This window comes from Capricornis sumatraensis, chromosome 11 (genome assembly GCF_032405125.1).
Source record: "Capricornis sumatraensis isolate serow.1 chromosome 11, serow.2, whole genome shotgun sequence".
NCBI lineage: Eukaryota > Metazoa > Chordata > Mammalia > Artiodactyla > Bovidae > Capricornis > Capricornis sumatraensis.
In genome coordinates this window covers 94,155,557-94,182,042 of record NC_091079.1, presented here as the reverse complement: position 1 = coordinate 94,182,042, position 26,486 = coordinate 94,155,557, and the positions used below count along the sequence as shown (strand labels likewise).

Below are 26,486 nucleotides of genomic sequence, written 5' to 3'. Positions count from 1 at the left end.
AACCCCGTAGTTTCAACTTTGGCTGCACATGGCTTTTTAAAAAATAATGATGCTTTGTTTCCAGCCCTCAAATTCTTATTTAATTAATTTTTCTTAAACATTATTACGAGCATTGGTTTTTTAAAAATGTTCCCTAGGTAATTCTTGAACAATTCTTTCTTATTGAAGAAGTCTCTGGAATGTAACCTGGAGGACAGAATCATATAGATTTTGGTTTATCTCTGTTTGAAACTATTAATTTGTGAACTAGAGGGTACTTGGTACACAAAGGCTTGTGATGAGGAAATAGGAAGCCCTCCATAACAAAAACTGCCTAAGTATCATCTTTGGGCACAGTTCCTAGCCAACTGGATAAAACTGAAGTAAGTATATTAGGGGCCTATTGAGGTTTTAAAGATAATCATATTAACATAAACAAGGCTTTAAAGTCCCATATTCTTATTCTTCTCACAGTTAAATGAAATAGTTTGTTCATTACCTAGAACAATGCCTCACACAAGGCAGGCACTCCCTGAAGGGCAGCATTGGTTTTTATTATTATTATCACTATTATTATTATCTTCACTCCTCCTCCTCCTACTACTGAGAGTAAAAGAGTTGAGTGTTTTTTAAGTAAATCCAGGGACTATCGCAACCACAGTTTTAAAGCGCGTTTTTTCTTGCTGCAGCACACAAGCTTTGTGTTTCCACAGTTCCTTTAGACCCCTGGCCTTGGTCGCTTCAGTCGTGTCTGAGTCTTTGTGACCCCACAGACTGTAGCCCACCAGGCTCCTCAGCCCATGGGATTCTCCAGGCAAGGATACTGGAGTGGATTGTCGTTTCCTCCTCCAGGGGAACTGCCCGACTCGGGGACCGAACCAAGTCTCCTGCGTCTCCTGCATTGTAGGTGTTCTTTACCGCTGGGCCTCTGGAGAAGCACAGATGTTTTATTACTGCCTCAGACCAGATTACCGATGTTCTTCATCTTTGATTTTGTGAAAGACCTGAATGAGTCAGTAACTGAATGGTTCGTGTTCTAAAACAGTAACACATGGAAGGAATAAAGCAAGGGAGACATCATGAGAATAACTCATGCTATGCATCTCTTGAACACTCCATCCTTGAGCTATGACAGCTCATTTGGCATGAAATGTGACTAACAATATCAATGGCAGAAGGAAAGCCTGCATTCAATATTCTGGCCAATATGCCAGGGTCACTATTTCAGAGATTTTCAAACTATCTCCGTTTTTATTGTGATTCACATTAGAAATATTACAATTACAGATATCTATTTTACCACTGAAAATTTAAGCTCTGGTAAACATCAAATGTCTGACAACAGGTGTAATTGGGGAGATTAATCATCCAGTAACAATGTGAAATCTCTACACATTTGCATCTTTCAGTATATTTCTCTGAGGACCTTGAAGTGGAGCTTTATTTTGGGATTCACCAAAATGACAAGATTATTTTGATACTTTGCATCATTTGGAAATATATCTTCTTTTAATTAAATAATTATATAATCAAGAGAGATTTTAGACGAACATTCATTTAATGACCTGTATTACAGTATATAATCTAAATTGTTGATGCCAACCTTTATTCATGAATGGGGAATATTTTAAATGTCAAATATCTTATAAACATCTATAACTTGATATTATATTGGTAACTATAGATTGATAAGATATCCAGTGGCAAAATCTGCTATGAATTTAATAACAATTTAAGTGATTTTTGTATCAGAATAAATTCTAAATACATTAAAAAATATTTTAAAAACATATTCACTCACTAATATGTGGCTTATATGTGGGTTTACATGCCACTGGTAGCATCTTCATGGTTGCCTATAGCTGCAGACACAGATTGAGAAACAAGGTATAAATCAGACATTTAAAAAACCACAGAAGCCCTTTCTTGACTTTTCCCAGTTATGTAAAAAACCTATCTACATCCTCAAAGTAAATTACATTCTTGCTGGCAATTCTGTGAAGTTATGCGCATTTTTAAGTTTTGTATAAGGAAAGATAGTGTATAGTTTAAGTTTATGGCCTCTTTTTGCTCATTATTATATTTGCAAGATTCATCTATGTTGTTGTTTACATTAGCATTTTATTTCTATTGCTGAATGATATCTCTTATCTGATTATACTATACTTTTTAACCAATTCTTTTGTTGATTGATATGTTGAGTAAATTGGTATTGTTTCTAATTTGGATTTGTTATGAAAAAATACTGCCATGAACATTTTGACATTCTAGTAAATGTCTTTTACTGAGTGTATTTCAGGTAGTCCTTTTTCTCAGAATTGAATTTCTAGGTCATAGTTTATGCATATATTCAATTTTAGTAAGTACTGAAAAATGATATGTACAAATTTCATTCTTCCTATCAGTCTATAAAAATTCTCATTACTTCCAATCTTTGCAAACTCCCTATATTTTCTGTCTTTCGAGCAAGACCAATCTAGAGAGCATATTCAAAGCAGAGACATTACTTTGCCTACAAATGTCCATCTAGTCAAGGCTATGGTTTTTCCAGTGGTCATGTATGGATGTGAGAGTTGGACTGTGAAGAAAACTGAGAAGTGAAGAATTGATGCTTTTGAACTGTGGGGTTGGAGAAGACTCTTGAGAGTCCCTTGGACTGCAAGGAGATCCAACCAGTCCATCCTACAGGAGATCAGCCCTGGGATTTCTTTGGAAGGAATGATGCTAAAGCTGAAACTCCAGTACTTTGGCCACCTCATGCGAAGAGTTGACTCATTGGAAAAGACTCTGATGCTGGGAGGGATTGGGTGCAGGAGGAGAAGGGGACAACCGAGGATGAGATGGCTGGATGGCATCACCAACTCGATGGATGTGAGTTTGAGTGAACTCCAAGAGTTGGTGATGGACAAGGAGACCTGGTGTGCTGCGATTCATGGGGTCGCAAAGAGTCGGACACGACTGAGCGACTGAACTGAACTGAATCTCTTTATAGTTTCAACTTGCATTACCTTGAAGAATAATAAGGTTAAATAATGTTTAAATATATATTCATTTGTGATTTGGATACCCTTTTTATATCCATTTGTTCATTTGAATGTTGAGTGGCCTATATTTTTATTCATTTGTAGATTTTTCAGTAAATTATATACATGAGTCAGATGTATATATTGCATGTATTTTCTCTCACTTCTTGGTTTGAATTTTCTCCTAGTGAATTTCTCTTAACGGTTTCATTAGATGAGAAGTTTTTCACTTTAGTCCAGTCCAGCTCATCATTTTCCCCCATATAGTGATTTTTACATTCTTTCACTGAAGCTCATGTCTACCTCATATTCTTAAAGACAGTTGTCTACACTGTCTTGTAGATAAGTTTCTTTATTGTTTCACCTTTCCCCTTTAGTTCTCTTCAATACAATATATTTTACATTTTTTTGTTTGTATTTTATGGTTTGAATTCTTGGTAATTATCTTTTCAAGTATTGCTTCTACTGCCTTGTCCATTTTCTTCATGGGATTATGACTCTTGGAATATCAGACATTTTCTGAAATTTCTTCTCTGAATTTTCTTTCCATGCGTCAAGCTAAGCATTTTCTTCTGATCTATATCAATTCATTAATCCTCTGTGAATAAATCCATATTCATTAATCTTTTAATCTTCTTAATCCTACCTATCAAGTCTTTAATTTTTATTACCTTATTGTTCTGTAACCACCTTTTTCTTTTTTATTCACAAAAACTAGCTGTCTACTAAAATTTTCTATCCTAAAATGCATTTTCCATAAACCTATAAATCAAAATTGTTGTAGAGTCCTTATAATTTTAACATCTAGATCACCTTCCTAAATCTCTATTTTTTATTTTCTTTTTACTCTTTTTCTTTTTTGTATGTATATTTACCTTGTATGGTGATAGCCTGGTAATATATGATCGAATCCTAATTATTGTGTAAAAATATAGTAGGGATAATTTTTATTTCTGAATGATCTTATCTTTCCTGTAGATATTTACTTTTGCATATTTCTGACTTATCTCCTGAATCTAGTATTGAAACTGAGCTGATTTAAAGCTGGGTTTCAGTTCTTTTTCAGGCTGGGCTATTTCAGATTTGCCCTTGTACACTGACTGTAGCCTTCCAGAATCTGGCATATTAATCAGGTTTCTTAATTGGCCCTGAGCTTCATTTCTCCCTTCCCTGCACTTGCAAGACTGCCAAAAGATTTACATAGCTTCTTAGCCTCTTACACCAACCTCTAGTTATTTCTGAATCTCTAGGTTTTCTCCTGCTTAAGAATCAGCAAACATCAGGAAAGAAAAAAATGGCACTGAGCTACAGTTTCATTTTCCATTCTCTCTTCTTCCCTCAAATTTTGGTTGTCTTGGTAATTTTCTGATGCCTCCAAAGAGATTTAATGTGTTTTACCCAGCTTTTCCAGTTGTTCCTGTCAGTAGAGTTGGTCTGACACAAACTAGTCCATCATAAGCAGAAGCAAAGTCCCAAATATAATGTATTTTTGAAAGGCCTGTTGTGGATTTTTTCTACAAGAATCTGAAGAAAGAGCAGCTTTCCATTTACATGATATCACAACTTTCTAACTCAATAATATCAATGATTTTTACTTTTCTTCAAAGGCCTTATTTCTAGTTAGCATTGTGCTTGCCAGATACCTTCCTGACTTACTCCCATTTTGAAATGTAGGAGCCCATAGTGACCATGAATTTTAGTGTATGCTTTATTAATTTAGAAAATAACAGAATTTTAACTCCTATTACTATACTTGAGATTCCATTTAATTGAAACAATTTTCTGAATCCTTTCCAAGGCCTTTGGATACTTTTTCTATTCTGCTCCCACAGCTTTTATTATATGATTTTTCATATTTTATTTTAATTATTTGTCTCTCCCTATCACTAGAGTAAAGATCCCCTGGAGAAGGTCATGGCACATCATTCCAGTATTCTTGCCTGGAGAATCTTATGGACAGGCTAAAGAATCTTATGGACAGGCGGGCTAAAGTCCATAAAGTCACATAGAGACAGACATGACTGAAGGGACTTAGCAGGCACCACTACAGTATCTGGCTATCAAAGTCATAGCTATACTTTATTTATCTTTATTTCTGGTACACAATTGAAGCTAAATATTTTTAATGAATGAATGAATAACATAATTCCCTACATAATCATGTTCAACTTGCAATTCACTAAGAGTATCAACTCCTCTATCTATAGTTAAGCTTAGACATTACATAGGCAAGATTAGTTGAGTTACATATGTTTTCATCTCATTTATAAACGTATTTTTAAATAGTCATTCTACAAAATTCTCGCAAACAGTGTGCTCTTGCCAAAAGATGATTATCTATAACCAGCCAGATAAGTTGTTCTTAAAAATATATTAATGAACACAGGGTAAATAATAAGCCCCCACCAGAAACTGAATTACTTAAATTTTATTGGGAATTTATTGACAATTTTTTATCCTTCTCCTGAGATGTCGTTATTTTTTATTTTAGGTTTTTTACATATATTTCTATAATAATTATAATACGTTCATTACTGCTTTCTAAATTGCCACCAAGTTACATGCACTGAAACATTTCTGGTAAATTAGCTGAATTTTCCTCTTACGAAATCATAGCAGTAAAGTGACAAACGCTACTGTAATGACTTCAGGTACTATTTTCTCATAAACACTAAGATGAGTGGCCTTGAAGTGAATAGCTATAAACAATGCTGCTGAAACAGAATGGGATTTTCTGACACAGATGGCTTTTACTGTATAGAGAAATACTTGACATAAGGTTTTTTTTTTCCTCTCTCATTATTGCAACTGATTAAAATTTTATGAGGATTACCTCGACATTCATTAGTGCTTTTGGGGCACAAGTCCACCAAACTGCCCTTCCCCACTATTAATGATCAGAGGTAACTTCAATACCTTAGATTTATAATACAATAAAGGTCAGGAAAAAAATTTAAATAACTTAGTATGGGGTTTTTTTTCAGATTAAATTGAGATATTTACCTCCTTCATTTTGTCCATTTTGACAAATTGGGGAATGACATTCATTTTTTAAATATACTGACTATTTTCTTATAACATCCCAATTCCTCTGATATATTGTTATTTTATGTGTTCCTTTTAAATATTAAAACTTGAATGAAGTGACATCTGCAAAGTATAAAAATAACAAAAGCAAAGCAGTTAATACTGGATCAACATATCACATCTGGCCAATGTCTATGGCTAGCATTCTACTCTCAAACATTAGACAAAAGAGTAACATGTGCCTAAAATGCACAAGTAATTTTTATTAAGACGGCTCTGTGCTCTGATGCTTTAACAATCATCTGCATGCTCTCTCTTCATATATTGTTTTCCAAGTTCATGAGAACCTAGATCTTTATGGTACAATTACCAAGAAAAATATGCATTTTCATAATATACTGCTGCTGCTAAGTCGCTTCAGTCATGTGCAACTCTCTGCAACCCCATAGACGGCAGCCCACCAGTCTCTCCCATCCCTGGGATTCTCCAGGCAAGAACACTGGAGTGGGTTGCCATTTCCTTCTCCGTCATAATATACTAAGAGACATTATGTTTTCTTATTTGTGTTTTTTGGTAGTTTAAATTTATTTGCCTGTTTTTTGAAATAATTCAAGTTTTAATTCACCTGAAGGTTTGTTTTATTTTTAACAGCTAGTGTCATTTTAAGTATTTACTTTGGTAGATTTTACTCTCTTATTTAATTATAACCCTTGAATTTGAATTGGTGAGCCTAAACAGCAACCCACTCTAGTGTTCTTGCCTGGAGAATCCCAGGGATGGGGGAGTCTGATGGGCTGCCATCTATGGGGTCGCACAGTGTCGGACATGACTGAAGCAACTTAGCAGCAGCAGCAAACAGCTTAGCTACCCTTGAACAAATGTTTATGTTATTATTTTGTTTGTCAAATTGTCTTATTTCTCCTTTTATTTTGCTATTCTATTTTAATATGCCTACATCATACACACCTGGAAATACTATGTACTGGATGGTTGTGGGTAGAAGGTTAGCAAAGGAGGAGTTCATAAATATATACTAATAATATTATACTTCAAGGTGCTAATACAAGAACTGTTAATTAGACATCACTGGATACATTGTTATGTACTTTTATTTATACCTTTAGATTTTTTTTTCAAAATGCATTGCTATTTTTTATAACCACAGTAAAAAAGCATTTTCTTATTAAAAAAGTAATTTCTATAATGAGAAAATACGTGCAAGTACTTAGTGATTTTGACCTCAGTTTGCAAGCTGCTGAGAATATAGTGCTTGAATTGGATAATCCATTTTTGATGATAAAATTGAGCTTCACAAGCAACATTGCCCCAAATGAGTTATAAGTGTGTCAAGAAACTGTTATTTTCTCAGCCCTCTGGGGCCCAGGTGCCTGATGATATGTGTCTGTTTCCTCTAGCAGCAAGCCACTTGTTGGATTGTCAGGCAAAGTGGAGAGGGGTCTTCTGAGTCCCCAGTAAGCCCTGAAGATGTCAAGCAATGTGAGCAACAGCTGGCATTTATTACCATACCACAAAGAGGGGCGCCACCCAGGAGGTGCCCTCTCATGTGGAGGCTGCCCGTGCTCTTTGGAGATGTAGCGTTAGTTTTTGCTTTGGTGGTGGTTATCTCCAGGAGCACTAATGGGACTCCAAGATCATGTCAAATACTGGCCCTCAAGTTCACTTTCTAATTTGGTAAGTCCAGGTTGTGGCCCAAGGTTTTAACAGCCAGCACCGCTGGTCTGAGGGTCACACTTTAAGAACCACTGCCTCAAAGGGTCTTTTAGGGCCTCTGGCTATCCTGAAGATTTCCCTAAAATGTCCTGCTTCAGGCTGTTAAAATTCTATAAAGTGGGAAAATATCGGGTGTCACTATCAGAGAAGCAGTCTCAGAACACAGGCAGGCATCCCTGTAGCCCCTAGAGCACCCTGTATCACTTGCTCCTCCCGGTGCTGAGCAACAGATTGCTGATGACTAGTTGTTCCAATCATTGAAACTTTTCCTAGAGTTTAACTACTGCTGATGATTTCTTATATTTCTCCCTATTTCATTTCAATGCAACCATTAATTGACATTCTATATTCCTGTCTAAATATCAAGAAATGAGAACTCACTTTTGTTTTTTTTTCATGAAGGACTAGATTATTCAAATAAACCTTCTGCTTAAGAGCTATAAGAAGCTACATAAAATATGTTTTAAAAATGGGTATTTGAGCATAAAATATTTAAAAAATTTTGCATTGTCTAGGATGTGGTTAAATGCATTAGAATAATGTCAAGAATAATATGTGTTTTCATCTCTAGGGTACACTTTTACAAAATAGTAGGATATGTATAAATATGAAATTGATAATAATAATCAGTAGAAAATGAAATAACACAAAAAATTTAAAATAAGACAAGTGGATAAAATTTTAAAACATGACCTGAGGGGGATAAATAAAAAATAAATAGCAAAATAAAAGCAAAATCCAAGTATATAATGCTTGTAAGAGGAAAGAGTAACCTAGAAATATTGAAAGAAAAAAAAAAAGGCTACAAAATACTTATCATGTAAAGAATAACAAAAAAGTGTATGCAGAAAACAAAATATAAGTTTCAAAAGGATATTTTATTAGAGTTAAGTTAAAAAATGTATAACTGTTGTCAGAAAGCTAAAACAATTAAAATTTGTGTATTGGGAATAATATGGATTCACATTAAATTTAATATTTTGACATAAATCTTTAAAGGAAATACATACATTTATAATATTAAGATATGATATGCTTCTGAAATATATAATAAAATAAGAAGATAAAAATCAGCAAAAGTGATACAGTAAGGACCTACATAAATTCTTACAATTATGCAGTGGAAGTGACAAAGAGATTTAAGGGATTAGATCTGCTGTAGTGCCTAAAGAATAATGGATGGAGGTACATAACATTGTATAGGAGGTGGTGATCAAAATCATCCCCAAGAAAAAGAAAGACAAAATGAGGAGGCCTTACAAATAGCTGAGAAAAGAAGAGAAGAGAATGCAAAGGAGAAAAAGATATATATTCAGACGTCTGAATGCAGAGTTCCAAAGAATTGCAAAGAGAGATAAGAAAGCTTTCCTAAGTGACCAATGTGAAGAAATAAAGGAAAACAATAGAATTGGAAAGACTAGAGATCTCTTCAAGAAAATTAGAGACACCAAGGGAACATTTCATGCAAAGGTGGGCACAATAAAGGACAGAAATGGTATGAATCTAACAGAAGCAGAAGATATGAAAAAGATGTGGCAGAATACACAGAGTATGATACAAAAAATATCTTAATGACTCAGATAACCAGAATGGTATGATCACTCACCTAGAGCCAGACATCCTGGAGTGTGAAGTCAAGTAGGTCTTAGGAAATATCACTATGAGCAAAGCTAGTGGAGGTGATGGAATTCCAGTTGAGCTATTTCAAATTCTAAGAGATAATGTTGTGAAAATGCTGCACTCAATATGCTAGCAAATTTGGAAAACTCAGCAGTAGTCACAGGACTGGAAAATGTCAGTTTTCATTTCAATTCCAAAGAAAGGCAATACCAAAGAATGTTCAAATTACCACACAATTGCATTCATCTCACACACTAACAAAGTAGTGCTTAAAATTCTCCAATTTAGGCTTCAACAATATGTGAACCAAGAACTTCCAGGTGTTCAAGCTGGATTTAGAAAAGGCAGAAGAACCAGGGATCAAATTGCCGACATCCATTGGGTCATAGAAAAGCAAGAGAATTACAGAAAAGCATCTACTTCTGCTTCATTGACTACACTAAAGCCTTTGTGTGAATCACAACAAACTGGAAAATTCTTGAAGAGATAGGAATGCCAGATCACCTTACCTGCATCCTGAGAAATCTATATGCAGGTCAGGAAGCAACAGTTAGAACCTGACATGGAACAATGGACTTGTTCAAAATTGAGAAAATAGTATGTCAAGGCTGTATATCGTCATCCTGCTTATTTAACTTGTAACAGTACATATGAGAAATGCTGGGCTGGATGAAGCACAAGCTGGAATCAAGATTGCCGGGAGAAATATCAATAACCTCAGATATGCAGATGACACCACCTTTATGGCAGAAAATGAAGATGAACTAAAGAGCCTCTTGATGAAAGTGAAAGAGGAAAGTGAAAAAGTTAGCTCAAAACTCAACATTCAAAGAAATAGGATAATGGCATCTGGTCCTATCACTTCATGGCAAATAGACGGGAAACAATGGAAACAGTGACAGACTTTATTGTCTTGGGTTCCAAAATCACTGCAGAGGGTGACTACAGGCATGAAATTAAAAAGCACTTGCTTCTTAGAAGAAAAGCTATGATCAACCTAGACAGCATATTAAAAAGTAGAGACATTGCTTTGCCAACAAAAGTCTGTGTAGTCAAAGCTATGGTTTTTCCAGCAGTCATATATAGATGTGAGAGTTGGACTATAAAGAAAGCTGAGCACTCATGAATTGATGCTTTTGAACTGTGGTGTTGGAGAAGACTCTTGAGAGTCCCTTGGACTGCAAGGAGATCCACCCAGTCCATCTTAAAGGAAATCAGTCCTGAATATTCATTGGAAGGACTGATGTTGAAGCTGAAACTCCAGTACTTTGGCCACCTAATGCAAAGAGCTGACTCATTAGAAAAGACCCTGATGCTGGGAAAGATTGAAGGTAGAAGGAGAAGGGGATAACAGAGGATGAGTTGGGTGGATGGCATCACCAACTCAATGGACATGAGTTTGCATAAGTTCTGGGAGTTGGTGATGGACAGGGAGGCCTGGCATGCTGCACTCTATGGGGTCTCAAAGAGTCAGACATGACTGAGTGACTGAACTTGATGTCTGAAAGACCTATGAAAATTATCCTCCTTAAAAGTAATGGGAACAATATTGGCAAATTTATGAAGATAAAACTTTTTTCAGTTTGCTGAAAATTGACCAAATGCTTATAGCAATCTGGAGAACATTTATTTAAGTATTAATACAGCTGAATCTCAATAAGACCAGTGAGCATTGTGGCCTTTTCCTTATAACCACGCCCCCTTTTCAACTCTACAATAGTCTTAAAAACCAACAGCCTACCATCATGGTGAAACTGTAATCTCCAGAAAGGCAGAGCAGATTGTTACCCCTTCAAAACTTCCTCCCCAGAGACCTATCATTCTTTGTCCTGCCCAGTGGTTCTCTGAAAGATTGTCTTTATGTGACATACTCAGCTCAGCAGTGAAACTGAAAGTTGCTCAACCCTGTTGATTCTTTGTGACCCCATGGACCATAGAGTTCATGAAATTCTCCAGGCCAGAATACTAGAGAAGGTTGCCGTTCCCTTCTCCAGGGGATCTTTACAACCCAGGGATCAAACCCAGGTCACCTGCATTACAGGCAGATTCTTTACCAGCTGAGCCACCAGGGAAGGCCAAGAATGGAGTGGGTAGCCTATCTCTTCTCCAGGGCATCCTCCCCACCCAGGAATTGAATGGGTCTCCTGTATTGTGGGCAGATTCTTTGCCAGCTGAGCTACCAGAGAAGCCCAGAAAACCTATTTTCCCGGGTGTTTTTTGAAAACAGTAAGAGTTATTTAAACTGTTGTTTAACCTAGCAGCTGCTGAGGGCAGTGGATAACATTTGGAGAAAACAGTAGGCTAAATCACAACTTCCATTCATTTTATGAAGCAAAAACATGAGGTATTATACCTTTTATGTGACATGATGCCAAAAGCAGACAAATATATCACAAGATAAGACAATTATAGGCCAAAACCTTTAGGAATATAGATGCAAACGTCCTTAACAACATACTGTCAAACTGAATCCTGCTCATATGAAAAGAATTATACACTGTGATGAAGTGGAACTGCTCCCAGGAATGCTTGTTTATTCAGCATACAAATACCACTCAATGTAACAACTAACAATGTAATGTTTGATTAATACACCATATTGACATGAAAAAACAACAAATATTACATTATTTATTTGACAAAAAGAATGCTTAATAAAGTAGAAGTTGAAAGGAATTTTTATATCCTGAAAAAGATCATACATTGGATAATTAGGTAGGAAAAAAAAAAAGAAGATATCTATTTGGAATGGAGGAATTAACATCATCCTTAGGAATTAAAACAAAACAAAACAAAACAAAACACAACTATCAGCCAGTAAATCAGGTCAGCAGGATATAAGATTAATATACTAAAATTAACTACTTCTGTGCCCAAGCAATAAACAGTCCATGGGGTCACAAAGAGCTGGACACAACTGAGTGACTGAACTGAAAATACCTGAAACAACCTGAAAATAAAATTAAGAAAATAAGTCCATGTATAACAGTATCAAAAAGAATAAGACACTTAGGGATATACTTAAGAAAAAGAGATGTTTGACTTGTGCACTGAAAACTACAAAACATTATTGAAACAAAGAAAACTAAATAAATTAAAAGATGGCATGTATTCATTTATTGGCAGACCTAATGCTGTTAAGATGGCAATACTCACCGAATTGATCTACAGGTTTGATATCAGTTCAGTTCAATTCAGTTCAGTTCAGTCGCTCAGTCGTGTCCGACTCTTTGCCACCCCATGAATCGCAGCACGCCAGGCCTCCCTGTCCATCACCAACTCCCGGAGTTCACTCAGAGTCGCGTCCATCGAGTCAGTGATGCCATCCAGCTATCTCATCCTCTGTCGTCCCCTTCTCCTCCTGCCCTCAATCCCTCCCAGCATCAGTCTTTTCCAATGAGTCAACTCTTCCCATGAGGTGGCCAGAGTACTGGAGTTTCAGCTTTAGCATCATTCCTTCCAAAGAAATCCCAGGATGGATCTCCTTTAGAATGGACTGGTTGGATCTCCTTGCAGTCCAAGGGACTCTCAAGAGTCTTCTCCAACCCCACAGTTCAAAAGCATCAATTCTTCGGTGCTCAGCTTTCTTCACAGTCCAACTCTCACATCCATACATGACAACTGGAAAAACCATAGCCTTGACTACACAGACCTTTGTTGGCAAAGTAATGTTTCTGCTTATGAATATGCTGTCTAGGTTGGCCATAACTTTCCTTCCAAGGAGTAGACATCTTTTAATTTCATGGCTGCAATCACCATCTGCAGTCATTTTGGAGCCCCCCAAAATAAAGTCAACCACTGTTTCCACTGTTTCCCCATCTATTTCCCATGAAGTGATGGGACCAGATGCCATGATCTTCGTTTTCTGAATGTTTAGGTTTAAGCCAACTTTTTCACTCTCCATAATCCCTATCAAATGTCAAGTGTTTTTTTTTTCCTTGCAGAAATTAACAAACTGATTCTAAAATTAGTATGGAAATTATGAAGAACCTAGAATAGTCTAAAGCATCTTGAAAAAGAACAGCTAAGTAGGCAAACTCACACTTCTGGATTTCAAAACTTACTACACAAGCTACAAACAGTCATGATTGCATAGTACTAGCATACATTAAATATTAGACTAATGGAATATAATTTAAAATCCAGAAATAAACCTACATAGATGGCACAGTGGCAAAGAATCGGCCTGCCAAGCAGGAGACATGAGTTCGGTCCCTGGGTTGGGGAGATCCCCTGGAGTAGTAAAGAGCAATCCATTCCGGTGTTCTTGCTAAGAAAATTCCATGGACAGAGGAGCCTGGAAGGCTACACTTCATGGGATTCACGAAGAGTCGAATATGACTGAGCACACACAGTAGGCTAGGCTATTTATGATTAATTGGTTTTCAACAATAGTGCTAAGACAATGTCAATGAATGGTGCTGAGAAAATGGATATCTACAGGCACAAGAATAAATTTCGACCCCCCTACCACCAACTATATGCAAAAACTAAGTTAAAAATGCATAAAATACTGAAATATACCAGCTGAATTTACAGAATTCTTAAGAGAGCTGAATCTTCATGATCTCGCATTAGGGAATGGTTCCTACATATAATACTTAAAGAACAAGAACAAGTTAACTTAATAGCATTTTTTTTTAAAGATGAAATTTTGTGTGCATTAAAGTCACTATTCAGAAACTAAAAAGGCCATGCATGCATAAAATGGAAGATATTTAACTTGCAAATTGTATATCTGATTACAGTCTAGTGATATATATATATACACACAGTATATATATATATACAGTAAGATATGTAGAACTACTGAAATTCTACCAAAATCATCATAAACATTTAAAAAGTGAGCAAATTATTTTGAACTCATGTATCTAAATTAGGAAAAACGTTAATTAGAAAAATGTGATGTCACTTCCATTCACTAGAATGACAAAATAAAAATCACAATAATAACTGTTAATGAGAATGTGAAGAAATTAGAACCCTCATACATAGTTTGTGGGAATGTAAAATGGTGCATTAGAAAACAGTTAGCAGTTCTCCAAAAGTGAATCACTGAGCTTTCATGTGGCCCAGTAATATCACTCGTAGGTATATACTCAGGGGAGTTGAAAACATATGTCCACACAAAAACTTTTACATGAGTGTTCATAGCACCAAAGTAGAAACAGCCTAACTGTATTTATGAATGACTAAAGAAGCATGGTACATCCATACAATGGACTTTGTTGTTGTTCAGTAGTTAAGTCATGTCTGAATTTCTGCAGCCTCATGAACTGCAGAACAGCAAGCTTCCTTGTCCTTCACCATCTCCCTGAGTTTGCTCAAACTCCTGTCCATTGAATCAATGGTGTCGTCCAACCATCTTGTCACCTTTTCTTTCTGCCTTAATCTTTCCCAGCATTAGGGTCTTTTCCAATGAGTTGGCTCTTGGCATCTGTTGGCCAAAGTATTGGAGATTCAGCTTCAACATTAGTCTTTCCAATGAATATTTAGGGTTGATTTTCCTTAGAAATGACTGGTTTGGTCTCCTTGCAGTCCAGGGGACTCTCAAGAGTCTTTCCCAGCCCCACAGTTCAAAAGCATCAATTCTTTGGCATTAGGCTTTCTTTATGGTCAAACTCTCACATCCATACATGACTACTAGAAAAGCCATAGCTTTGACTCTACAGAACCTTTGTCAGCAAAGTGGCGTCTCTGCTTTTTAATAAACTGTCTAGATTATTAGTTGTCTAGGTTTGATAAGCTGTCTAGCTATCAGGAGCAAGTGTCTTTTAATTTCATGGCTGCAGTCACCATCCATAATGATTTTGCAACCCAAGAAAATAAAGCTTGTCACTGTTTCCACTTTTTCACCATCTATTTGCCATGAAGTGATGGGACTGGATGCCGTGATCTTAGTTTTCTGAATGTTGAGTTTTAAGCCAGCTTTTTCACTCTACTCTTTCACCCCCATTAAGAAGCTCTTTAGTTTCTCTTCACTTTCTGTCATTAGAGTGATATCATCTGCATATCTGAGACTTCTGATGTTTCTGCCAGCAATCTTGATTCCAGCTTGTGATTCATCCAGCCTGGCACTTTGCATGATGTAATCTGTATATTAATTAAACAAGCAGGGTGATAATACACAGCATGTCATATTCCTTTCTCAATATTGAACCAGTCAGTACTTCCATGACTGATTCTAACTGTTACTTCTTGAGTAGCATACAAATTTCTCAGGAGATGGTAAGGTGGTCTGGTACTCCCCTCTCATTAAGGATTTCCCATAGTTTTCTGTGATCCACACAATCAAAGGCTTTAGCATAGTCAATGAAGCAGATGTTTTTCTGGAACTCCTTTGCTTTCTCCATGATCCAACAAATGTTGGCAATTTAATCTCTGGTTCCTCTGCTTTTCTGAAATCCATCTGGTACATCTGGAAGCTCTCAGTTAACATACTGCTGAAGACTAGCTCAAAGAATTTTGAGCATAACCATACTAGCATATGAAATGAGCCTAATTGTATAGTAGCTTGAACATTGTTTGGAATTTCCCTTCTTTGACATTGGAGTGAAAGGTGATCTTTATCCAGTCCTGTGATCACAGCTTAGTTTTCCAAATTTGCTGACATATTGAGTGCAGCACTTTAACAATTTCATCTTTAAGTGGCTCAGCTGGAATTGTGTCTCCTCCACTGGCTTTGTTCATAGTAAATCTTTCTAAGGCCCCCCTCATCCTTACTCTCCAGGATGTCCAGCTGTAAGTGAGTGACCACAACATCCTGGTTATCTGGCTAATTAATTAATACTTCTCTTATATGGTTCTGTGTATTCTTGCCACCTCTTCTTAATCTGCTCTGCTTCTGTTAGGTCCTTACATTTCTGTTATCATGCCTATCCTTGCATGAAACATTCTCTTGATATCTCCAGTTTTCTTGAAGGGATCTCTAGTCTTTCCCATTCTATTGTTTCCTCTATTTCTTTTCATTGTTCATTCAAGAATCTCTTCTTATCTCTCCTTGCTATTCTCTGGAACTCTGCATTCAGTTGGGATTACTTTTCCCTTTCTCCTTTGCCTTTCATTTCTCTTCTTTCCTTAGCTATTTGTAAGGCCTCCCATGATAACCACGTTGCCTTCCTGCATTTCTTTTTCTTTGGGATGACTTTGATCACTGTCTGTTGTACGAGCTTATGAATCTCCATCCATAGTTATTTGGGCACTCTGTCTACCTGATCTAATCACTTGAATCTATTCATCACCTCTACTCTATTATCATAAGGAATTTGATTTTGGTCACTCCTGAATGGCCTAGTGGTTTTCCCTACCTTCTTCAGTTTAAATCTAGATTTTGCAATAAGGAGCTCATGATCTGAGCCACAGTCAGTTCCCAGTCTTGTTTTTGCTGACTATAGAGCCTCTCCATCTTTGGCTGCATAGAACATAATCAATTTAATTTTGGTATTAATCATATAGTGATGTCCATGTGTAGAGTTGACTATTGGGTTCTCGAAAAAAGGAATTTGCTATGACCAGTGTATTCTCTTGACAAAACTCTGTTAGCCTTTGCCCTGTTTCATTTTGTATTCTAAGGCCAAACTTGCCTGTTATTCTGGGTATCTCTTGATTTCCTAGTTTTACATTCCAATCCCTTATGATGAAAAGAACATCTTTTCCTGTGTGTTTTAATTCTAGAAGGTCTTGAAGGTCTTCATAGAACCCGTCACCTTCAGGTTCTTTGGCATTGGTGGTTGGAGCATAAACTTGAATTACTGTGATGTTGAATGGTTTGCCTTGAGCTTGTATACAAGCGCTGCCTTTTAGACAGTTTGCTTTGACTGTGAGGGCTACTCCATTTCTTCTAAGGGATTCTTGCCCACAGTAGTAGATGTAATTATGTATACTTCCCTTTTATTCTCAAATATGCCCCAGTTTGGTTGATAAATTAGTTTGTATCACAAGACTTAAGAGCATAGTATCTTATATTAATAAGCATATGCTGGTATTTTCAGCATCTGTCATGGAAAATAATTCATGGTAAGGAATAAGGTAATGGCTTTGGTGTAGGCAGTCGATAATATCTGCCACTAATTAAGTACTACATAATTTCTAATTTTGAAATTAGACATTGTATAAATTAAATAATTCATGCTAAAATTCTCTGTGATTATCTGGTTGTCTGTGAATGTGAATTTAAGAAGAATCCTCAGTGAGCCAATTTTATTATCAGGGAAAAATCCAATTTTGTCTTTTTATTTCAAAATATTGATAAAGATAATTTTAGCTGCTTCTCCATTTTTGCTTTTCTATTTCTCTTCATGATATTCTAATATATTTTGTTTGGTTTTCCTCCAGCATTAGACCCAGTGACCAAGCAACTTATGCTTCAGACGGCTAAGCCAACCTTTAGTCATCTGTCAGATGTAAGTAAAATGTTCTAATAATAACACAAATCTCTTTTCATGATAGTTAAATGTAAGCATTTATTATGTTTAAATATGCTTGGTTTTCTTGCTAATAAAAATGAGTTCATATTATCCACCCCAGAAAATAATGGAATAGGATATTTGCAAAAGTTCTTACAATGATCCCTCTACCTACTTATGTGTTTCAATGTTACAGTAATACCTATATAATGTGCAGACTTATAACACACTACAAAGACATTTACAGCTTATCACAACAAAGTTTACCATGTGATTATTCTTACATAAAAAAGCTTCCCTATTTTTGTTCTAGGAGCTTTATAGTTTCAGATCTTATGTTTAATTCTTTAATCCATTTTGAATTGATTTTTCTATATAGTGTTTAAGATAAAGATCCAATTTCATTCTTTTTCATGCCTGCAGTATAGGCACATAGATGAACTTTCATGCTAAATGATATAAACCAGTCACAGAAAGCTAAATACTGCACATTTCCAGTTACAGAAAGTAACAAATTAGACTCAAGGGAGCAAAAATTAGAATTGTGGTTTCCATGGATTGGAGAGTTGCTAACTCCCCTTTCCAGGGTATCTTCCTGACCCAGGGATTGAACCCAAGTCTCCTGGGTCTCTTGCATTGAAGGCAGATTCTTTACCATCTGAGTACCAGGAAAGTCCCTAATTAATTGATATAAAATCTCAGTTTTGCAAAATGAATTTTCTAGAGGTCACCTGTACAACATTCTGCCTATAGACAATACTACAGTATTATATACTTAAAAATCTGTTAGGTATATAACACTTTTTCAGTTTGAGTGTATTCTTTTTATGTAAATAAGATATAATTGCAATAAATGCAGCTTATGCCAATCTCTATAAAACTTACATTTATAATGTATTATAGAATGCGTGTATGTGCAAGCTCAGTCGTATCTGACTTTTTCAGACTCCCATGGATGGTAGCATTCCAGGTTCCTCTGTCCATGGGGTTTTCCAGGCAAGAATACTGGGGCAGGTTATTTCCTCCTCCAAGGGATCTTCCTGACCCAGGGATGGAACCCACATTTCCTGCAGCTTCTGCATTGGTAGGCCAATTCTTTAGCACCGAAACACCTAGGAAGCCCTTGTAGAATCCATAGAGAGTCATTATAAATTATACCATTTAGAATATTTTTTTCCCTTTTTAAAATTTATTTTAATTGGAGGATAATTTCTTTACAATATTTTGTTGGTTATACAAGAAAAGAAAAACCTTGAACAAGTTTATGATATAATGAGAATATGGGGAAAAGAATGTTAAGTCAATAACATTCTGGAGAGGAGTGAAGAAGGCTAGAATCCTGATGGCATTGTTCTACATAAAAGGAAGGGAGAAACCAAGGCCACATGTCTGTAGTGAATATTTGTGAAAGTGGAAGATATGATGTTTGATATGAGAAATAGTAGAAAAGTCAAGGAAGCAGACTGGCAATTTAACCAAATAAGATGATTGAGGCCCAGAAATCACTGGAGGGAGTTTTTAAAGACTAACCTGTTTATGGCTCCCCAGACACCACTGGTAAAGAATCTACCTGAGAAAGCAGGAGATGCAAGAGACAAGGGTCGCTCCCTGGGTTGTGTGGATACCTGCCGGGGTCCAGCCCCGGTGGATCCAGGGTAATTCGAAGGGGAGACGGAATCGTCATCCTAGGAAAAAAACTATTTAATTACAGATATAAAGAGAGATTAGAAAAGAATAGTGTAGTAAGAAAATCAGTGGAGAAAAGAGGCTGAATAACTTGGTTTACGTGGGATACCAATAAAGCTTCGAGACAAGAAGTTTGCACCACCTACATAGGCCACAGGCGTCTTTCCATTCTCCCGAAGGAGAGGAGGCACTGAGGCCTCCTGGTCGGAGCTTAGAAGCCCAGGCAAAATTAGCAGACTTGGTGAGTACCCACGCTTCAGATGGGAATTCAGCCAGAAGGGGAAAGAAAGAATGACACGGGGGAATCAGTCTTTCCAGAAACTGATCCGTTTTCTTTATTTTCAGGTTTGCTTATATACTTTTTGTTATACATAGGGATGAATACAGAGTCACGAGGGGTCAGCAGACCTGACCCTTGTCAAAATCAGGTGCTTCATATAAAATTATACAAAGGTCTTAGGGGTTTTACATCATCTTCTGGCCATGAGGCCTGCTGACATTTTATGGCCCTTTCTGATAACGGTCAGTCATCCAGAAAGCTTATTTTTTCCAGGGGTGATTTTTTTCTTAAACTAGGCATCACCCTCCGAAGGTACCAGATAAAGTTGCATTCCTATAGGGTGAGGGTGCAGGGGGTTATAACCAAGAAAAGGAATTTACTTAGCCTAAGGTTTAACATGATTAATCTTAAATGTTAATACTTATTTCTCCTATATGTTAGTTATATTCATTATAAGGGCAGGGAATATGGAGATTTAGCAGCAAATATTGGCTCAACAAATGAAAAACTCTTCACCAGTATAATTTCTAATTAACCCACTATACTATACTAATAATTTTCTAACTTCTCAAAAGAGTCTGAATATAGAAAGTTTTAAGGCATCTCGTGCCTGTCACGGTTGGGAGGCTGTAAACAATCACATGTGGCTGGACGAACCTGCTCAGGCAGGATAGAGAACCTTCAGAGGAGTTTGTAAGTTGAAACACTCTTGTCATGCACAGGAATTTTTATTAACTTGGAGCTGTAAGTTAACTCCTTCTCCGATAAAGGTGGTGGGAGTAAGCCCCCTGTAAAGTCACAGGTGTAGGTGAGAGCATAAAACAGTAAAGTAGGCAGACTCTGGTTTTGGGGGTAGATGCTTGGGAACAGGGGGTCTCCTGAGGCTCGATCCCACCTTTGCATAATGTCTAGCCTCCTTCCTCATGACCTTTGCCAGGGGCGGAGTTCCTCACGCTGGCTCCCGGCAGATACCCTTGAGTAGGAAATGATCACCTGCTCCAGGATGCTTGCTTGGAAAATTCCATGAACAGAGGAGCCCGTGTGGGCTACAGTCCATGGGGTTGCAGATAGTCAGACACGACTGAGCACAGCACTCACGCACAAACATTTTTACAGCACGGAGCTCAAAGCCAGCCATCCCTTCCATCTCCCCACAAAACTCGTAGCGAATCCCTTTAACTCAATCATGATTTTGGTGTTTCCTTGTGGTTGAACTGGAACACACGTTGAGTACTCCTTTAGTACTAAAGAGTGGTGAGAACAGAAGCTCTTCAGAGAGAGCAACTTGTGGGTTATACTTTGAATACTCATCTGGGATTTCCAAATTAATATTTTAGATTAAATCATTGTGATAAAACTGACACGGTGTTTCTTCACTATGGTTGCTAAATGATACATGCCGTGATGGTAGCTGGCATGTGACTGAGTGGAAGAGAGACCTTACGAGATGAACATTGTGCAGTTTAATATGGAAAGATTCAAAGTGAAAGAAAGTGAAAGTGTTAGTCGCTCAATCTTATCCGACTCTTTGCGACCCCATGGACTGTAGCCTCAGATTCCTTTGTACGTGAAATTCTCCAGGCAAAATTACTGGAGTGAGTTGCCATTCGCTTCTCCAGGGAAGCTTCCCAACCCAGGAATCGAACCCAGGTCTCCACATTGCAGGCAGATAAAGTGTTAAATACATGAACCATTCCATATATGTGAATGAGAGAATTAAGAAATGTCATTTTAAAGTTTTAAGCTAGCAATGGATATATAACTGAGCTACAACAGTTAAACAAATCTTAAGATATTAAAACATTTCCAGGATTATTATAAAATGTCCATGACAGATGTCACCTGTAGAGGTGAAATTCCCTAGAGAAAGTACACTATTGGGTTATTTGGTCATCCATCAAGTATTAGAATGATTTAGTGAGGTTGAAAGCTGCCAGAAAATAGAGAAATGTATTGGGAGTGTAATGCCAGTGACATGAGAGAAATATTTTGATTTGTAGCTAGAATATGCCACTGAAATGCTCAGAAGGAGCAGGTTTAAAGTAGAGAAATGAAAGAGATTACAAAATCATTTGTAAGACCAGTGGTAGGACTTACATAACATGGACGTGTCTCTCTGTTTTTGGTGGCATTATATGATAAAGTGGAAAGTAGCTGGGGCTAAGATCAGAGGATTTTGATTCTAAATCAAAAAGACAAGAAATAAAATACCTTTACACATATTTTAAAAACTAAAGAGATTTTGTAATAAGCCTTCTGAAATATGATGTGGAGAAAACACTGGAACTACTCAGAAACAGTACTTTAAGAGCAATTTATAAATTAGCCATCCTGGAAAGACCTTAAATTCACTAAAAAAACAAACTTGCCCCTTTATAACTGTCTCTTAACTGTTTCAAAAGAAAGGAGACTAAAGAATAGGAATTCCTGCCCTCAGTAAATAGAAATAGCCGACTTGAAACTTTAATAGTCATTTTAAATTGGCCCATCTTCAGATTGCTAATATGAGTCTCATCTGCCTGAGATCATATGAGATGGAAAAGAGGAAGAAGGTGGCCTCCTGAACTTGCCCTTGGCACTGGAATTGCCCATTTGATTCTGGTCTGGTGGTTGTCCTACATAGAACTGGAAGGACCACCTGAGGCAGGAAAAACAGATTTTGGAAATAAAAGCAAAGAGCCTTCCAAGAGGCGAAGAAATAGAAACAACCATTCATTTTGGTTATTTTAAGGGTAGAAACCATAATCTTCTAGAGAAATTAAGCTCATGAAATGAGAGGTTTTGAAAGGAATGCTGAGATATTGGTGTGAGCAGCTTAGTCACTCATTCATGCCCAACCCTTTGTGGACACACCCGCCAGGCAGGCTCCTCTGTCCATGGGATTTTCCAGGCAAGAACACTGGAGTGAGTTGCCATTTCTTCCTCCAGGGGATCTTTCCGATTCAGGGATCAAACCTGCATCTCCAGTGTCTCCTGCATTTGCAGGTGGATTCTTTACCACTGAGCCACCTGGGAAGCACAGAGATATCAGTATTAGGGGCTAAAGGTGTTTTTGGAAAGTGGGCTATAGCTCAAAGGATAAAAGGTGCTAAATAGATAAGGATTTTACTTTTAAGTTCACCTCTAAACCTCCCCTTTGGTAGCAATAATTGCATACTTCCTGAATTAGCTTCCCTGTGGCTCAGACGGTAAAGCGTCTGTCTGCAATGTAGGAGACCCGGGTTCGATCCCTAGGTTGGGAATATCCCCTGGAGAAAAAAATGGTAGCCCACTCCAGTATTCTTGCCTGGAAAATCCCATGGACGGTGGAGCCTGGTAGGATACTGTCCATGGGGTCGCAAAGTGTCGGACACTACTGAGCGACTTCACTTTACTTCTTCACTGACCTATGTTGTGTGCTTAGTTGCTCAGCTGTGTCTGACGCTTTGCGACCCCAGGGACTGCCACCCGCCAGACTCCTCTGTCCATGGGATTCTCCAGGCAAGAATGCTGGAGTGGGTTGCCGTTTCCTTCTCTAGGGGATCTTTTGAACCCAGGTCTCCAGCATTGCAGGTGGAGTCTTTCCCTCTGAGCTCCCAGGGAAGCCTGACCTCTGCTGACACAAGTATAATTTTGCTTGACTGAGGGAGGGCTTCCCTGTGGCTCATATGGTAAAGAATCTGCCCCCAATGCAAAAGACCCAGGTTTGATCCCTGAGTTGGGAAGATTCCCTGGAGAAGGGAATGCTACCTACTCCAGTATTCTTGCCTGGAGGATTCCATGGACAGAGAAACCTGGCTGGCTACAGTCCATGGAATCACAAAGAGTTGGATATGAGTGAGCAACTAACACTTTCACTTTACTTTTTTTTCACTGACCTCTGTTGACACAAGTGTAATTTTGCCTGACTAGACTGAGAGAGGGGTAAATCCAGACTCAAAAGAAGAGACTTTCTCCACAGTTAAGTCATCAGACTGGAATAGGAAACACCACCCCAAAAGAAGACGTTGAGAAAGCTCTGTTACCTCTGGATTAGGAGAGGAATTTAAGCAAGTAATCAGTGGAGCCCTCGTAATACCAAGGAAATCCTGGTGTTGTCTTCTCCTTGAGAAGATTTTGGGTGGGGGGATGCCCAGATATTTTTCTATAGGAAATAATAGAAATGAGAAAGAAAAATGTTTGTTATTCACCGGGGTTAGTGGATGTAGGAACTGCTGGAGAGGAATGGTGAACCAGCAGGAAAGGTCGACCCTGTGAGCAGAGGTCAAGACCATGCAACCTGGGGTCTAAGTATAAAGGGGAAAGTGATGTGTCAGAGGAAAAAAAGCAGAAAAAGTAAAATGGATCAAGGAGAAGACCCTAAGTTGGAAGTACAGCCAAAGAAGGACTTAGAAGAAAATACACATTTATAAACAAACAAAGTTGGCTGCAGTTGCAGGTTTAAAGTAAAAGTTCTGTTTCCCCTCAAAAATCTTCAACTGCTTACTAACGATTTTTTTTTTTCTTTTTAACACTCGGTGGAAAAAGATGCCAGCTCTGACTTACAGTTTAGTGGGGACAAGAACAGATGCTGCCTGCAAAGCCAGCCACATGTGTTAAACCATATAACACAGAAAAATCAAACACCCTTTATTTTCCAAGTGTGCTAATAGTCACACAAGTGTTCATTTTTAATTCTGTATAGGCCCCTGTCTTGTTTTATGATGATTCTAAAGCTGTTTCAAATTTTGCCTCCTTCAGGGGCATCTATTCTGGTCCTTTGCACAAGCTAGAATTATTTTGTTAACCAATTCTTGCAGAATCATATGAGGAGAATACATATCTGAGTAAAACACCTGTATCCTTTAAACATTTTTTCATGCTGATCAGCATTTTTCCACCATCACAGAATTTTATTGCCTCATTTTTAATATGAAGCATTTCAGGCACAGCTCAGTAGTATTTTTATAATTATTGAATTTTTCAACAAAGCCAAATTCTTATGCATATTGCCACGAAGAGCCACCTTTAATATTCATTTTCGACCTTTCTCCCTGTTTATCTATTCAGACTATGTTTAATTCTCTTATGTTTACTTCTAAAAGCTCTATTGTTCGAATTTTCACAATTTATCTGAAGCTGACTTTTGCGAATGGCATGAATTTAAGGCCGTTTCTTGTTTACATTTTTTCTATGTGGATATTCAATTTTCTCAGTTCCATGTCATGAAAAGGCCATCCTGTATCCACTGAACTACACTGCCACCATTGATATGAATCAGGTGACTACGTATGCATGAGTTTACTCATGTATTCTCTTTTTTTAAAATAGGCACATTGGCTATTCCTATACAAGTGCCACAGTGGCTTAATTTTTGAGAATTACATATAAATTTGGGACTTTTTGCAGATGAAATCCTTCCACTTTGTTCTTCTTCATGATTGTCTTGTCAATTCTCTTTGTCTTTGAATTTCCTTTTAATTTTATAATAAAATCAACTTATTGAAATACACAAAATAGCTTGCTGAGATATTGAGGTTTTCTATTTGCCCTCATTTTTCAGTAATTTTATTTTGATGTATCTATCTTATTTCTATTTATTCTCTTTCAGTGTTAGAGCTTTTTCAGTCTATAAGTTTATATCTTTCATTCATTTTGGAAAATGCTCACCCAGGATAGTTTCAAATAATGATTCCACTTCATTCTTCTTCCTTTCCATCTCAGACTCTGTTTAAATGTGTGTGAGAAAATTTTACTCTGTATGTACTTTTTCTACATATTTTCTATATTTATATTTCTCTTTGTCTCTGCTTCACCTAACTTACTTTCAGCTGCTCTTCTTTCCAGTTCACTAATCCTATTTTACACTCTTTAATGTGTGGTTTATTTGTTGCCATCTTAAATTCCAATGATGTAGATTCTAATTATCAGATGATAGCACAGTTTTTCTTCCTTTTAGTTCATCTTTTTCTACTATTTTCTTGAATACATTAGTCAAAGTTATTTTCTTTGACTATGATAAGAACATTTAACATAGATTTACCCTGTAAATAAATTTCTAAGTGCCTATATTGTACTGTTATCTATAAACGCATCATATAATAGATCTGAAAGTAAAAAAGGAGAGTGAAAAAGTTGGCTTAAAGCTCAACATTCAGAAAACGAAGATCATGGCATCCAGTCCCATCACTTCATGGGAAATAGATGGGGAAACAGCGGAAACAGTGTCAAACTTTATTTTGGGGGGCTCCAAAATCACTGCAGATGGTGACTGCAACCATGAAATTAAAAGATGCTTACTCCTTGGAAGAAAAGTTGTGACCAACTTAGATAGCATATTCAAAAGCAGAGACATTAATTTGCTGACTAAGGTCTGTCTAGTCAAGGCTATGGTTTTTCCAGTGGTCATGTATGGATGTGAGAGTTGGACTGTGAAGAAGGCTGAACACTGAACTGTGGTGTTGGAGAAGACTCTTGAGAGTCCCTTGGACTGCAAGGAGATCCAACCAGTCCATTCTGAAGGAGATCAGCCCTGGGATTTCTTTGGAAGGAATGATGCTAAAGCCAGTACTTTGGCCACCTCATGTGAAGAACTGACTCATTGGAAAAGACTTTGATGCTGGGAGGGATTGGGGGCAGGAGGAGCAGGGGATGACAAAGGATGAGATGGCTGGATGGCATCACTGACTCGATGGACGTGAGTCGGAGTGAACTCCGGGAGTTGGTGATGGACAGGAAGGCCTGGTGTGCTGCAATTCATGGGGTCGCAAAGAA

General features: G+C 37.3%; 1 protein-coding gene across 1 annotated transcript in view; it reads left to right on the top strand.

Moving 5' to 3' along the window:
* Positions 1–26,486, top strand: part of CNBD1 (cyclic nucleotide binding domain containing 1) — a 493,800-nt gene that overhangs the window by 440,983 nt on the left and 26,331 nt on the right. Inside the window, exons 12-14 of the mRNA XM_068983440.1 lie at positions 17,718–17,785; positions 19,337–19,443; positions 19,625–19,715. Of these exons, the coding sequence (XP_068839541.1) occupies positions 17,718–17,785; positions 19,337–19,443; positions 19,625–19,715 (266 nt within the window). The remainder of the gene's footprint in view (positions 1–17,717; positions 17,786–19,336; positions 19,444–19,624; positions 19,716–26,486) is intronic.